At 45.4% G+C, this 15,951-nt stretch overlaps 1 protein-coding gene across 5 annotated transcripts in view; it reads left to right on the forward strand.

Annotated features, from left to right (window-relative positions):
* The window catches only part of LOC126187490 (uncharacterized), a 1,186,162-nt gene that overhangs the window by 1,083,385 nt on the left and 86,826 nt on the right, over positions 1-15,951 (forward strand). For all 5 annotated transcript variants that reach the window (XM_049928600.1, XM_049928599.1, XM_049928598.1 and 2 more), the window contains one exon: positions 12,550-12,966. In XM_049928600.1, the coding sequence (XP_049784557.1) occupies positions 12,550-12,966 (417 nt within the window). The remainder of the gene's footprint in view (positions 1-12,549; positions 12,967-15,951) is intronic.

A 15,951-nucleotide genomic window follows, 5' to 3' on the forward strand; every position in this document is an offset into this window, starting at 1 on the left:
GCAGGCCCCATTGGTGTACCTTGCAAGAACGACACCGTGCACCACGTGAAACTCTGGGGTTTTGAGAACTTTTCTTGGTAGAGTTTTATGCGAACTTAACAACTCACCCACTCCTTTGTACGTATCGCTTGGAGATTTTCGTCATATATCAAAGATGGTATGCTCGAAGGCTTGCAGGCGCTTTATCGTTCAGCACAGAATTAGGAAACGAAATGACATGAGCAAATATTCGAAAATAGTGCTCCTACGATGTGCTCAACACCGTACACTCTGTGATGGATTTCTGAATATAAGTGCAGGTAAAAGTTAAGTTCTACTTTTCCGTTTTATTTGTTTCAAACAGCACGTTAGTATTGATGATCTTTTGTTGCCGTGTATTTATTTGTTACCTCTTGGAACAATAGCGCGGCTTATTTTTTGTCACAGGCCAAAATATGCTGCTCTGAAGATTTTTTAGCCAAAATATTTGTAGTTGATAGCACTAGAACTTATAAGATTTGCCCTGGCTCAGAGAGGACGCGTGACCCAGATAACCTCGTTCTTGGAAATCGTCCGATGTCCCCCCTGACGATTTTAACATGCAGAATGTTCTGCGCTAAGCGGCGAACTTGTCGCTCGGTTTCCCTTCATAATAGCCCTAATATTAGTTGGATACTTCCATCTGTCTGCGCAAAGCGTTATTTTTACAGAGTAGTACTTGGTTGGGAGGCCATTCCGTCGTATGCCCGTTGTTCGGGTCAAGCCATCATTCTCTCTTATTTTCGTTTTGTTATTGCCAGTCCTTCGTGGGGTTTTGCACTATTCTTCACCGCCGTAGAAGTTCTGAAGAAACTTTTTAATTCATGTATTTTGGAAGGAATGCAGGCTAAGTAGTTTCAGGAGAGATTTTTCTATCGTTAGGGGTTTTAACTGTTAGTCTGCTACACATAAAATTCCGATGTTTACAAGAACGACATACTTGAAACGAGATATTGGGAAAAGGGGGAAGCGGTGGAGGGTAGAGAGCAACGATAAAAAGAAAACCACTGATACTGTTGTTCTGACTTTTGCGCTATTTTTCAAGTGCCTCTTGGTTTCTTCCATCCTGTAACGCATTTACGTAGTTCATTTTTGTCACTTCCTGTCGTCTGATGCCTCTGATATATGAATATTGCTCCGGTTCAGAGCGAATAATTGTCGGAAGTAGTTCGTGACAGTTCACACGAGGCATTGTTTCTTACAGCATTGTATACATGTACTCCTCGAATTTCGACTTTCACTTTTCCACCAACGTCCTGTTCTCTACGGTAATATGTTGCTCACCCACGACCGCATATAGCACCACAAGGACACTCCGTAATGAACATCGTGCCTCCTCGCTTGGGGGATAATCATTAATCAATTTTGATTAACTAAAGCAGAAACGTATAGAATAATTAAAGACCTTACGCCGTTGCCACTGCCACATAAATCTATGTCGTATGGTGAGGAATGTAAGTTACATATGCATAGCTGAAGTTAACTTTCGGATGCACTTTAAAAAGCAGTCTGCTTTGCTTTGAAGAATTCATGTTTAGGGTAGCAGTGATAAATAAAGTTTCGCGTTCTAACCTTAGGCGAGCCAATTGGGCCCGATCGACCGCCCTGTCATCCTCTACCAATAGCGTCATTGGATGTGCGGTATGGAAGTGCTTGTGGTCAGCACACCGCTCTCCCTGTCGTTGTTGGGTTTCTTGAGCTTGGAACCTCCACTAATCGGTCGAGCAGCTCCTCAGTTCACCTCAAGAGGCTACGTACATCCCATATCAATCCTCCAACCAAGGAAAAATCCGTGGCAGTACCAGGAATCTAACCGGGGTTCCCTGCGTTTCAGTCAGCCGCGCTGATCTCTAAACTGCGGAGGCGGACACCTACGAATAATACCACCTGTACCACTCAGAAGTCTGGTGTGTCTATGATCGTCGGCAGTATACAGGCTCTTTCCGTTATGATGAAAAAATTTCATGATTATGGACGAGGGTAAACTTATCAGTTTGAGATGCGAAACCCTGCTTCGATAATTATAAGCGAGTCGAAAGTTGGGAGCGAAAATGACTGCTATCGATGTAAAACTCCAAGTAGACACAAATTTCTGAAATTATTTCGTTTATCTGCACAAAAGTGCTACACTTAACAGTAATTGTACAGCGTGGCGTCCCACAACCAGACAGGTACGTCCATTATGAAACTCTGCATGGATTCTGCAGATATCTTGCCAAGCACAGCTTGCTCTCATCGTCCATGACATCTAATAGTGCTCTAGACAAAGGCGCCCAGGTTGACTCCGCGTTCCTCGACTGTCGTTTAGGGAACCGAATAGGAAGTCACCGAATATCGGAACACACCTGTGATTGGATTCAAGGTTTCGTTGCAGATACACCTCGTCATTCTCAACGGAACAAAATCGACAGGTGTAAAGGAAATTTTGGAAGCCCATTAGGGAGTTTATAAGGCCGGAACTGTTTACATTGTTCAGGGCGTCTCAAAAGGTACGCATAAACTTCGATGTGTTGTAGCTTCCAAACTAATTAAGATATTCACGCTTATGTGACAGGCAGACTTAAAAAGTTTTGTGTCTGTGTGTTCCAGGATGTCGTAAGTGAAGCGTAATGAAAAAAGTTCGGAAAAGGCTCCGTGTGTGGAATGATTTATTTAGAACAAATAGGGCACGCAGGATCAAAGCAACTTCCAAACACTGTATAGAAACCAACCACTCTCGCGGACGTCGATATGCCAGTGGTACAGAAATATGCAACAGGAAGTGTTGCTATTCTAGACCAGGTGTTTCCAGACCGCCGGATTAACAGGGGTGGTCGAGTTCCCTGGCCTGCGAGCTCGCCTGACAGTATACCGATGGACTTCCTCCTATGGGAGTATGTCATGGACAGAGTCTACCAAATACTTGTTGAAAACATCAATGGCTTAAAGAAACAAATCGTTGCTGACTTTGCCACAGTTGATGCGGATATGTTGCGCCGGGTGTGGATGGAGCTTGAATATGAACTGGATGTTGTGCTTACCATCATATGCTGAGATTGGTTGAATGGCATAAAAACTTTGTAAGATAATGTGCCACGTGAGTCAGACTTATTGTGAATATCTTAATTAGTTTGGATGCTGTAACACTTTAAAGTAGTATCGTAAATTTCGAGACGCCGTGTATGTAAATGATCTAGCAGATAACTTCGAAAGCTCGATGGCTGTGCAGAACCTGTTGTTGTCTATGGGAAGGTAGCTCCAGAAGACATTAAGCGAAAGACAGGAAGACCTGCAAAGCACTGGTGATTGATACAGGCGGTTGATCCACAACTTGAATGGCTATGAAGTACTGCCTATAGATAGCCGAAGAGCTCCACTAACTTTACGGGCGACAAAGTAATGGAAACAGTAAATACCATTAAATACCTAGGAGTAACCATTCAGATCGACCTAAAGTGGAATGACCACGTAAAACAGATTGTTGGAAAAGCGGGTGTGAGACTGAGATTTATTTGGAGAATCTTAAGGAAATTTAATTCATCCATTAAAGAAATGGCGCACAAGATGTTTTTCAGCCGATTATTAAGTATTGTTCATTAGTTTGAGATTACGAAAATAGATTAAAGAGAAAGAAATAGAAAAGATTCAACTAAGAGCAACGCGTTTTGTCACGGGATCGTTTAGTAGGCGCTAGAGCGCTACGGAAATGTTCAACAATCGCCAGTGGCATACTCACAAGAAAGACGTGCTTCACGCACAGGTTTACTGCTGAAATCCTTAAAGCGTATGCTCCAAGAGCAGGCGGGCAACATATTACTTCCCGTCACATACGTCTTGCGAAATGACCGCGACGAGGAAACCAGAGAAATTAGAGTTCGTAGGGAGGTGTATCGAGTCATTATTACTTCGTTTCATTCTTGAAAGGAACATATGCTACCAGAAGTAAGGTCCGTCATTGACTTGCGTTGTTGCAGAAACTTCTATTGTACTCGTTCGAACAACGCCGGTGTTGTTGCAACGGTGCCAAAGTGCAGCGAGAATTCTTGCGGGGAGGGGGGAGGCTTGGGGCCCTAACAGTCACGACTGGTGTCTGGGATCCGATCGTATGGTCGCGGTGCTCGCGAAACAGGAATTTCGGGAAAGGCGTATAGGATAGTGTTCTGAAGCTCCATCAGGTTGGAACCGAGGACGCGCGAAAGAATCAAATTGAACATCTTCCTACAACGTGTGGATTGTGTCTTCCAGTGTACGCTCGCACTGGGTGTAAGGAGCTGTGGGACTACTGACCAATCATTGCGTATGCCTGCACGCACTTACGATCCAAATCTGTGCTTATGGTTTTTGACAGCTGCAGGGTGCGATTTCTCAACGGTCCGTACACGGGTGCTGCGACTATCGTGCGTTCTGTCTGTGGTGAAACGGGCTTGTCCGAGAAAATTGAGAGGGCTGGTGATACAATTTTCATTGTCAGTTCGAAGAAATCAGCTTGGGGTTCCACCCCGTGTACTTTCTGTCACCCGACTGCGCGTGAGTGCCAACTTGAAGTCGCCCGTCTTTAAGGTAGCATCTTCAGTGGACCTGATGTGCAGTGCCATTAGACCGTGCCGTGAGACTTGAGCTTAGCCAGTTGGGCGGGCGCTGAAGGAGAGCTTCGATTTGTTCAAGCTGCTAACCTTTTTGCAACAACTGTTGTGTATCGCAGTCGCAGTGTATTCTCTACTGTTCCTGGTTATACAGATTTTTGATATTTCGTAGCAAACAATAGATCATAACATGTATGTACACTGCTTTGACATTAATTTGTTCCGCGTTGACATTTTTGCTCGCGTCTCTTTCCCAGTGACTTTCAAGGCAAGGAACCGCCAGAGTATAAGCGGGCCTCCACGGCAGTGGAGACGGACTCTCCCCGTCGCGTCTTGTCGATAACTTGAGCCGACAGCTTTCCACTCCCCATCTGCAAATATGTTAAGCCAAAGCGCGCACAGTGGAATGTTCCATACTTAAAAACTACCTAAACATCGTTTTGGGTTCCCACGAACGTCTTTCAAGGGCCTGACTGGGTTAGTAGTTATTCCTTAGAATCGAAATGTTACACCAGAGGACCTTGCTTGTAGAAATTGCTTCGTCTAAGTTGGAACCGACTCACCTCGAAAATCACCTCGTCCTCATTCTGGAAATGCCTACCATGCAGTGCTTTCTTCATCTAAGTGAAGAAGAAGAATAAGAGGAAGAAGGAAGAGAAGAAGTCGTTGGGTACCATGTCATGATCAATGGGTACCATGTCATGAGATAACGAAATGGGGCGGGGAAAAATATAATAAAGAAGTAGCATATATAACTGTGTCCTGCACTGAATGAGCTGGGGTGTTGTCTACATCTACATCTACATCCATACTCCGCAAGCCACCTGACGGTGTGTGGCGGAGGGTACCTTGAGTACCTCTATCGGTTCGCTCTTCTATTCCAGTCTTGTATTGTTCGTGGAAAGAAGGATTGTCGGTATGCCTCTGTGTGGGCTCTAATTTCATCCTCATTGACTCTTCGCAAAATATACGTAGGAGGGAGCAATATACTGCTTGACTCTTCGGTGAAGGCATGTTCTCGAAACTTTAACAAAAGCCCGTACCGAGCTACTGAGCGTCTCTCCTGCAGAGTCTTCCACTGGAGTTTATCTATCATCTCCGTAACGCTTTCGCGATTACTAAATGATCCTGTAACGAAGCGCGCTGCTCTCCGTTGGATCTTCTCTATCTCTTCTATCAACCCTATGTGGTACGGATCACACACTGCTGAGCAGTATTCAAGCAGTGGGCGAACAAGCGTACTGTGTCCTACTTCCTTTGTTTTCGGATTGCATTTTCTTAGGATCGTGTAGCAGAAACACTTCTCGCGACACGTCTTCTTGACAACCTCACGTAACTTCGTCAGATTTCGGCAGTATGCTCGTAAGACGGTTTACACCTTACGAGCGTAATCCGTTAGCGCTACGCCATGGCTGTCGCAAAAAACGCTCAGCGTCACCTTGCCTAGATAATGCTTTGGTTTTCGCCCTTTTCGGCGGTGGTAATTCCACACGTTTCCACTGCTTGCTTCGTTCCTTTTCCCTGGAGTCCTAATGGTACATTTGACACTCGTCCGTGGTGATTAGGTGGCTAGAGAAGTCATTTGTGTTGGCCTGACACGATTGCCGCTACTGCGTCAGTTCAGCGGGCTGCTTCAACGGGAGTGAACAGTCGCGGATTCCAGCGGGTGGCAACCTCTGTCATGTTCACGATGTCGTAAACTGATACGTGACTTATTTTCACTTTCTCCATTGTGATACGCCGATCTTCGAGCACAGAGTCTCCACGAGCACAGAGTCTCCACGTTGCCCTTCGTCATCCAGGTCTACCTGACCAAACTGGAAGTTTCTGGATCATCTGACCAATAATGGTGGCGTGCTTTGCTACGCTTCGGTCACCTCAGTGTGAATTATTGCAATGTTTCTCACATTCAGCTGCAGAAACGAAATACCGCACGAAACATCTAGTTTTTGCTTCTTTAGCTGCGCGGTACGGTATTGTGGGGCGGGAAAAAACTTAATGGCTACTCCTCGTGTAGATGTGCTCAAACGCTTAGCTTCAGTAATATTTACGCTTCGTGTAATTGCTGATGCGGGCACCAGAAAATGGACTTGCTTGATAGCATTCGGTAATATTTCGTTGAAGAATTTTCTGTGGCAATTCTGCATATGAGCGCAAAGTTTTCATTGCTGAAACGCTTTGTAAGACTTAACATCTGATGCCTATTCGCGAACCTCACATGGGAAACTGTTTAAAAAACTAGGCGAACTAACAACATTCTCTCAATAAATTTGCTCTTTAATGAAGTTTTATTTAATGAGCTGTACATTATTAAACTGCATTGATGATTAATAAATTCCTGTTACATAACTTGCTAGCATGAGCCATCTTCTCACAGATAAATTCTATCTTGCAATAAAATTATTTTGGGTGTTGGTCGCGTCTTTATAAAACATCGAATGTATCTTATTTGCAAACACACTGACACATGTCTCAATATGGGGAATTGTCACATAGTTCTTGTTCTGGGCCGATACACGGTCGCTCGGTGCCCACAGCACTCACAAACTGTGGGTATCTACTCGGCAATATTATTTTACTTCCCTATGCACTGTCCAGTCACACTGATATGGACCCATTCCGCCTCCAGTGTTGTGCGTGAAATTGCGTGCTTGTGGAATATCGTCTCAGTTATGTGAAGGATCCGTGATTTCCTGTCAGAGAGGTCACAGTTTGTAGTAACTGACGATGTCGTCGGGTAAACCAGAAGTGATTTCTGGCGTTTCGCAAGGTAGTGTTGTAGGTCCTTTGCTGTTTCTTACTTGTATAAACGACTTGGGAGAGAATCTGAGCAGCCGTCTTAGGTTGTTTGCAGATGACGCTGTCGTTTATCGACTAGTAAAGTCATCAGAGATTTAGAATATATATATATATATATATATATATATATATATATATATAGTGCGAAAATTGGCAATTGACCCCAAATAACGAAAAGTGTGAGGTCGTCCACATGAGTGCTAAAAGGAATCCGTTAAACTTCGGTTACACGATACAAATCAGTCAAATGTGAAGGCCGTAAATTCAACTAAATACCTAGGAATTACAATTATGAACAACTTAAATTGGAACGAACACACAGAAAATGTTGTGGGGAAGGCTAACCAAAGACTGCGTTTAGTTGGCAGGACATTTATGAAGTGAAAGAGATCTACTAAGGAGACTGCCTGCGTCAAGCTTGTCCGCATTCTTTTAGAATACTGCTGCGCGGTGTGGGATCCTTGCCAGATAGGATTGACGGAGTACATAGAAAAAGTTCGAAGAAAGACAGCAAGTTTTGTATTATCACGAAAGAGGAGACAGTGTCACTAAAATGATACAGGGTTTGGGATGGACATAATTAAAACAGAGCCGTTTTTCGTTGCGGGAGAATCTTCTCACGAAATTCCAGTCATCAACTTTCTCCTCCGAATGCGAAAATATTTTTTTGACGGCGACCTACATAGGGAGAAACGATTACCGTGATAAAATAAGGGAAATTGGCGCTCGTTCGCTCTTTCCGCGCACTGTACGAGATGGGAATAATAGAGAATTGTGAAGGTGGTTCGATGAACCCTCTGCCAGGCACTTAAATGTGAGTTGCAGAGTATCGATGTAGATGTAGATGTGGGTAGCTGCGGTGGGTTTCTCCTTTGAGGATCCGTGGTGCGAACGTCCCGATCGAGGGGATCCAACAGATACTGGCTTGCGCTTAAATCGAGAACTTTGGTGGCCAGGGGAGCACGGTAAACTCGTTCTGGTGCTCTCCCAAGCAAGCACGTACACTGTGAACTTGTGACGCGTTGCACTGCCCATCGAGCTAAGAAACACAAACTGCTTGCAGGGGTGAACATGGTCCCCAAGGATACAGGTACACTTGTGTCATCCACTGTGCCTTCCAAAATGACAGGATCACTCTTTGAGTGGCACGAAGGGTGTTTCCAACACGCCAACGGCCAACTGTCAGATGGAGAATAAAACGTGATTTTTTTTTAAAAGGCCACCTCACGCCGCTCAGCGGACGCCCAGTGGCGGTACTATCGTGTAAATTCCAGCCTTCGTCGCCGATGAGTAGCAGTCAGCATGGGTGCATGTGAACTAGGCCCCTGCTGCGGATGCCCATACGCAGCAGCGCTCGCTGAATAGTCGTTGAGAAGACGCTGTTGGTAAACTCTTAGTTCATCTGGGCGGGCAGCTGCTTAACAGTTGCACGTCTATTCGCCCGCGCACATCTCTACTACCGTCTTTCATCCCCGTTATCTACGGCACGTAATGCACAGAGTTGCCTCGGTGCGAATTTTGGATAGCGCTATTGTGCCATGCTCCGCATACTTCAATTACTGCGGCCCGTGAACAGTTTACAAACTTAGCGGTTTCGGAAATGCTCCCACCCTTGGCTCGGAGGCCAACGATCAAGCCCTTACACATTATGTACCCTCTACTGCTAGTGCTGCTGCCTGCTGTCTGTGAGTGCTTATTACACGTTGACGTCGAACACAGGCGATGGTCACATGAATGTGGCTGGATCGTGTAACGTGTGAAGCAAACATGTGTAACAAAATTTTGTTTGAGTAATTTCAAAACTGACAAATGATGCGCACTCTCATTAGCATCATAATCAACATTATGCAAGATACCAAAACTGGCCTTCGCAATTGACTCTTATTAGTTCTTCCCACGCAAGAAACCTCACTGCTAACCATTAATAAGACGCACTATCATAAAACTCCAATAAAGTTTTTGGACCACAAACTCCTTAGACTGTGCATCCATTAAAACTGACCAAGCGATGAGTGAGCTTTTAGCCTCGTTTTCACTAACATGGGACCGCGCCTAATCGTCATCACCGATTTCGTCCAAAATTATAGTGTATGCAGTGGTTGGCCAGAAATAAAAAGTGACTGAAGTGGGAGATCCAGATGGACAAGCGTTCACACACACACACACACACACACACACACACACACACACACACACACACACACACACAAGCGCGCTAACAAAGCAACATGCGCGCGCCATAACCTAGTAATATATTTAATCAAGTCGAAACTTCCTGGCAGATTAAAACTGTGCGCCCGACCGAGACTTGAAGAAAGAACCTTTGCCTTTCGCGGGTAAGTACGCTACCAACTTAGCGACCCAAGTACGACTCACGACTCGTCCTCACAGCTTTACTTCCGTCAGTACCTCGTCCCCTACCTTTCAAACTACTCTGAGGTGTGAGAACGCGTCGTGAGTCATGTCACTTGGCAGAGCACTTGCCGCGAAAGGCAAAGTGTCGGTCCGGCACACTCTTTTAATTTGCCAGCAAGTTTCACGCCAGTGCACACTCTACTGAAGAGTGAACAGTCCGTTGTAGTTTAATAAACGCGTCTGTAGTTAGTTATGCACCTTAATTTTGAAAAGTTGCTTGTAGTGTTTACTGACGTCACCAGATTCGTATGATTTGACCTCTCTAGTGATTGAATTGCTGTTAATTCCGTAATCTGTCGTAATGAACTTAACAATAGTAACTCTCTTAATTATCGTCCTAAAGTCATGCTTGAAGTTTCCATGAGCTCATCTCACCGTCGTGATGTTTTCCAAGTACTAGGTTTTCTGTATCATTTTTGTTATGTCTGTAACGTAGTTCCATTGAAAATATAATGTTCATCTTTCTTAAGGTTGAAGCTCTTCTGTTGGTGTCTGCTAAAAAATGTTTTTTTTTTTTTTTTTTTTGAGGGGGTCCGCCTGGAGCTAATACAATTTTTTTCTTTGTTTCTCTTACCCAGACTGGTTTCGCTGAAGTTTGAGCATGACCACTGAGCTTTTATTATGTTTCATTAAACGGCAGGAAAAATACTCGTCACTACTTGTATACATACTAATTCAAATAGCCGGCCGGAGTGGCCGTGCGGTTCCCGGCGCTGCAGTCTGAAACCGAGCGACCGCTACGGTCGCAGGTTCGAATCCTGTCTCGGGCATGGATGTGTGTGATGTCCTTAGGTTAGTTAGGTTTAATTAGTTCTAAGTTCTAGGCGACTGATGACCTCAGATGTTAAGTCCCATAGTGCTCAGAGCCATTTGAACCATTTGAACTAATTCAAATTCTTAAGTAAGTCTTTAAACAATGGAAAACCCAGGATGGAAAGAAAATTTTTACAAATTTAAACAGTGTTTACATCTATTCTTTGCCATCACATGCTGTGTTTGTACACGCTCTGTTGTGCTTTGTATTTCAGTTGTCGTCCTTTCACTGTTCATCGTCTGCAGCCATATGGAACTTAATGTAGAAAAATTGTTTAGCTCGAAACTTTACGACTGGCATTGTTGTGGTTTCGTTTTTCTGCTGCAAGTTCTATATGGTTGCTGATGACAGACTGTGAAAGGAAGACGACTTGATGTGAAACGTAACAAAAACCAGGAAAACCACAGCATATGGTAGCAAGGTATATAAAAAAGCATTGTTTTTCACATTTGTAAACACTTTCTTGGAAACTCGAATTTGTACGTGTACAAGTAGTGAAGAGCATTTTTCCTGTTGTTTTATACAAAGAAAATAAAAGCCCACTGATGTTATTAAAGTTCAGCGAAGTATGTTTGGGTAATAGAAGAAAGAAAAAAAAATAGTCCAAGGCAGGCACCTGTAAATTTATTCGTAATGAAATTTTCCCTCTACGGCGGACTGTGCTCTTAATGAAACTTGCTGGCCGGACCCAGACTCGGAATTCGGGACCTTTGCCTTTTGCGGGCAAATCAGTAGAGCACTTGCCCGCGTAAGACGAAGGTCCCGAGTTCCAAGTCTCGATCCGTAACATAGTTTTAAGCGACCAGGAAGTTTCATATTTATTCATCTTTTCGTCTCGATCACTTTAGTTGCTACTGAGGCTTCGGCCTCAGCGCAAAACGCTCGAGGACGTCATAACGCGAGCCGACGCTGTAGTGTCCGTAGTAGCAGTTCCCTATCCAGCGGTGCCTGTTATAGCATTCTGCAGAGACCAAACAATAAGAGTCGGACGCACTGCTATCCGATTTGATACTGGAAGGACATACATTTCTGAAAGTCCATGTCTTCGTTGTAAGGAGAGGTCCAATTGTTCTAGTGAAACAGAGAGGATTGGTTGATGGGACCAAACAGCGAGGTCATCGGTCCCATCGGATTAAGAAAGGATAGGGAAGGAAGTCGGCTGTGCCCTTTCAAAGGAATTATCCCGGCATTTGCCTGAAGCGATTTAGGGAAATCGTGGAAAACCTAAATCAGGATGGCTGGGTGAGGATCTTGAACTGTCGTCCTCCAGAAAGTGAGTCCAGTGTCAGACAGAACCGTTTGAAGAGTTTAATACATTATGTGAGAGTTTACAATTAGTAACTAGTAGTGACTTAAGTTTCTCTTTTTTCAAATTTTATTTTAAACGAAAATAATGTTACACAATTTAAACAATTGCATCTAAAGTCACTAGTGGCAAGAAATGTGCGAGGCACGTTAGCTAATTACTTTTGTCAGAGCAGAATTACGCTATAAAAATATTTAGTTACCGTCAGTATTAAGCTTCATTGCTGTTTGACTCTATAGGTCTTTCATCCAGTCGGCCTACTTTTGCACTGAGAATGACTAGATTGCCAAATTTCTGGCCCTCGTAGTACCGCTGTGGTAATTTCTTCAAAGGACACGGCTCTCCGCTCGCTGCACGCTCGAGAAAAACTGGTTCACGTTGCACGCGCGCGCTCTGCTCGACGCCGATGCTGCCAACTGCGCGCGTCTTCGGAAGTGCTCGCAGCCAGGACGCTACTGTATCGTCAAATAGTTTTGTGTTCCACGCTGCGGGGAAAACGGCGTCGGACACTGTCCGCTGCGCTCCACCATTCAGCCGAGCACGCCCGCTGCGGCACTCGCCCACCTGCACGCCTCGCTCTCCCGGTCGGCTAGTGCCCTCGTAATGTGACTGTGTGTGTGTGTGTGTGCGCGCAGCGCTGACGTCCGACGAGAGCAGCTGTGAGGACGGCGCGGCCGGCGGCTCGACGCCCAGCAGCTCGCCGTCGGCGTCGCGGCCCGGCACGTCGGCGTCCACGGCGTCGGTGGGCTCGTCCTGCGACGGCGGCCGCGCCGGCCTGGGCGGCCTCTTCGGCTCCGCGGGCGCCGCCGAGCACCACCGGCGCTCCTTCTACATTCACCTGGCGCAGCGCGCCGGCGGCCGCGCGGCCGGCTCTGGCGCCGCCACTGCGGGCGCCGGCGGAGGCGGCGGGGGCGGCGGCGGCGGCGGGGGCGGCGCGGCCGGCCAGGGCGCCGAGCAGACGACGTACGAGCTGGTTCACTTCCTCGGCTACCTGCAGGTCCCGCGGTCCCACGAGCCGCCGCCCGCCACGCACCGCCCGCGCCGACACCGCGGTAAGTGTCGACAGAAACGCTAAATTACTCGGAAAGAAAGATCAAAACTCCGTGCCCGGCCGAGACGCGAACCCGGAACCTCGCCCGATATTAAAGGCGGAAGTAATGCTGTGAGGGCGGTTCACGAGTAGTGAGCGGCTAGCGTACTGCCCCCGAAAGGCGGAGGTCCCGGGTTCTAATCCTGGATCGTGTTCTACCGGGAAGTTTCGTCCGCTGCAGAGTGAAAGATTCCTTCCGGAAACGATCCCCGAGGCTGTGGCCGAGCCGTTTCTCTGCGACGTCCTTTTGTCGCAGTGTGCGAGTTCTGCTACGTACGCAGGAGAAGTTTCGTGAAGTTTAGGAGAGAGATACTCGCAAAATGTCGAGGGCTGCTCGGCAGTGACACCTGGATAGCTATGTTTCGATTCGCAGTAGTGACGTACAGTTTGACACGACTCTTTACTTACAAGTCACAGCATATATAACGAAAGAGTTGACAAAATTTGACGGTTTAGGAAAAAGTACTGCCAATCACAAATATAAATATCTCGAGTACGTCGGCTCCCGACATCCTCCCCACCGTGCTCATCTCCGAGAGGAGGACACGCTACCTGTCATCCTTTTCTCACCATTCTCCCCACCGAGACGTCTGTCGTGCTGTGAACTTCTGTGCAATTCTGTTGTCGGCGAGGAAATGGTCGGTCTCTGAGATTGCCGGTGAGAAGTCTCCTGAAGCGATGTGACTTGCTGACGAATATCAGATGTCTCCTGAAGCGATGTGACTTGCTGACGATTATCAGATGTCGTCGCTCACCGGTGAGGTCTGAAAATTGTAATGTTCCTCCCAGAGCGAGAGTCCGTCTTCGACGAACAGATGAACGTATCCGACTTGTTTGAATTTCCTACGTGAAGTGTCGGCATCGTACTGTTTTGATGCAATAAGTGTGTGTGTTTGCAGGTTCGAATGCTGTCGACACTTTACGAGTATATCTTTGTGACAAATCTTGTGAGTCGGTCGAAGGATTTGGCCAGATGTACGAGTTAGTCTCCAGCAGGAACTGAATTTGGAAATGTCTGAGAGGCTGGGTGGTATAGTAAGTGCCATCACATGTTTTACATTCCTTCTCTCTTCCGAGAGGTCACGGCACGTGTCCGGAGTATCGGGTGACCGATGTTCTTCTGCGTGTGCGAGCCACAGAGGTCCTTTCCACCAAACGTGCGCAAATTGCATTTGATTGCCCAGCGATCCTTATGTTAAGTGATCCGTGGCTTATCGTGTCCAGGACACGTTCCCACTAACTTGGTGACGTACGTGTATAAATTTCTGTCACTTTGTTACAGATGAAAGTGTCCCATCGATTAGCATTGCTCTGCATCCAGCCTAAAGTCACTGTAACATCTGTCCACAACACTGAGTGAGTAATTTCGTACCCTGTAACTTCACAGAAATATCGTAGTAACTGTGCTCTTACAAGTGCATCTAGAAGTTCGAGATGTGGCAGTGTTATCTTTTTGACGAGTGCAAGTCTGTTCTTTCTTCAGGTTAAGTGAGTCATTGTGCAGCCATGTAATATACTGCGGATGTACAGAGCTGCCCAGTATGCTTGTTCCGAAACATCACAGAATATTTGAATCTGAACATTTGGGTTTTTAGTACTTGACATCCATTGTGGGATACAAATGTGAGGCAGAGAATGTAAAGTGGACACTCAAGTATTCCACTGTGTCACAAGATTGTTGGGTAGCAATTGATTTCAGTCAAAGCCCCTACACCACATTCCTTGGAACACTAATTTTGTCATGATTGACACAGGAGAAAATAGTCCTAGTGGGTCATAAAATTTGACTACAGTCTGTGGTAGTTTCCTTTTGGCAGTGGATCCATCAGGTAATTTTTCTGACATCTGTGTTAATGTAGAACCTCTCCCTTGCCGAATTCCATTATACACCTAAAACTTGAGTATCTGTGGAAAATCTTATCCTTTGGTTCTCCATATCTTGTGTAACTGGTATGAAGTAGTGCCTTTTGCTAATTGGAAGTTCAATAATTTCATGAGGGCCGTTACTTCATAATACACAGTGATAGCTACATTATCATTACCTGTGCCAAAAATGAAGTCATCCATGAAAAAAATTGTTTTCTAGTATCTGTGTGGTGACGTGAAATACAGCCCCCCCCCCCCCCCTCCTCCTCCCCGTTCGTTCTGCCTTGCTGAGAGAGATTGCATGTCAGGCTGAATGGAGTCTAGGGAATAGCAAGTCATTACTTCATTTGTGCATGGTATTTTTCCGTAACTTTTTTATGCCACAGAAATTTTGTCAAATCCTTAATGTCTTTGTGGTACACAAGTTGCAGAAATGCTTGCTTAATGTTACTGATAATAGCCAAGTGATGTAATCGGAAACTCTAACAGACAACAAGTATTTCTGGCTGAAGATTTTACCCTGCCTCCAAAGTATTGTGATAGAGTGTGTGTTGATCTAGTGAGAAGATGCATAAAAAACTATCCTTCACTTTATTTTAACAAGTTTATTCTTGTTATCTGCCTGGTGCAGAAGGAAAAACATGGCGGTACTGGGCTCTTCAGGAGGAGCGAGTTCTCATGGTTCTTTGTAATGTAGTCCAACACAAGATTGGAAGTATCCTTTGGGGAAATTTGCCAAGACATCTTCTATGTAAACTATAAGTTCTGCTTTCTGTGTTCAGTTAGTTAATACAATATAGAATAATATTTTGTTTCTTAGTTAGACAAAGGGTGCTTCAAGGATCACGTACAAGATAAAATGCCTGAAATTGTCAAGGGAGGACAGAATCTTTATTGGTCTTTATTGTATCATGATGTGCAGTTATGCTTATTGTCTCTGATTCCTTCAGTGGTCTCAGTTGGTCGTCTGTGGACATGGAGCCTGAAGTACAAAGTTAACAACGACTAAATTCACTCAGATGGTAGATCTGCTCCCACTGAGGATCAAACTGAATATGATAGGAAACAGACCAATTTATTT

Source organism: Schistocerca cancellata, chromosome 5 (genome assembly GCF_023864275.1).
Source record: "Schistocerca cancellata isolate TAMUIC-IGC-003103 chromosome 5, iqSchCanc2.1, whole genome shotgun sequence".
Taxonomy (NCBI): Eukaryota; Metazoa; Arthropoda; class Insecta; order Orthoptera; family Acrididae; genus Schistocerca; species Schistocerca cancellata.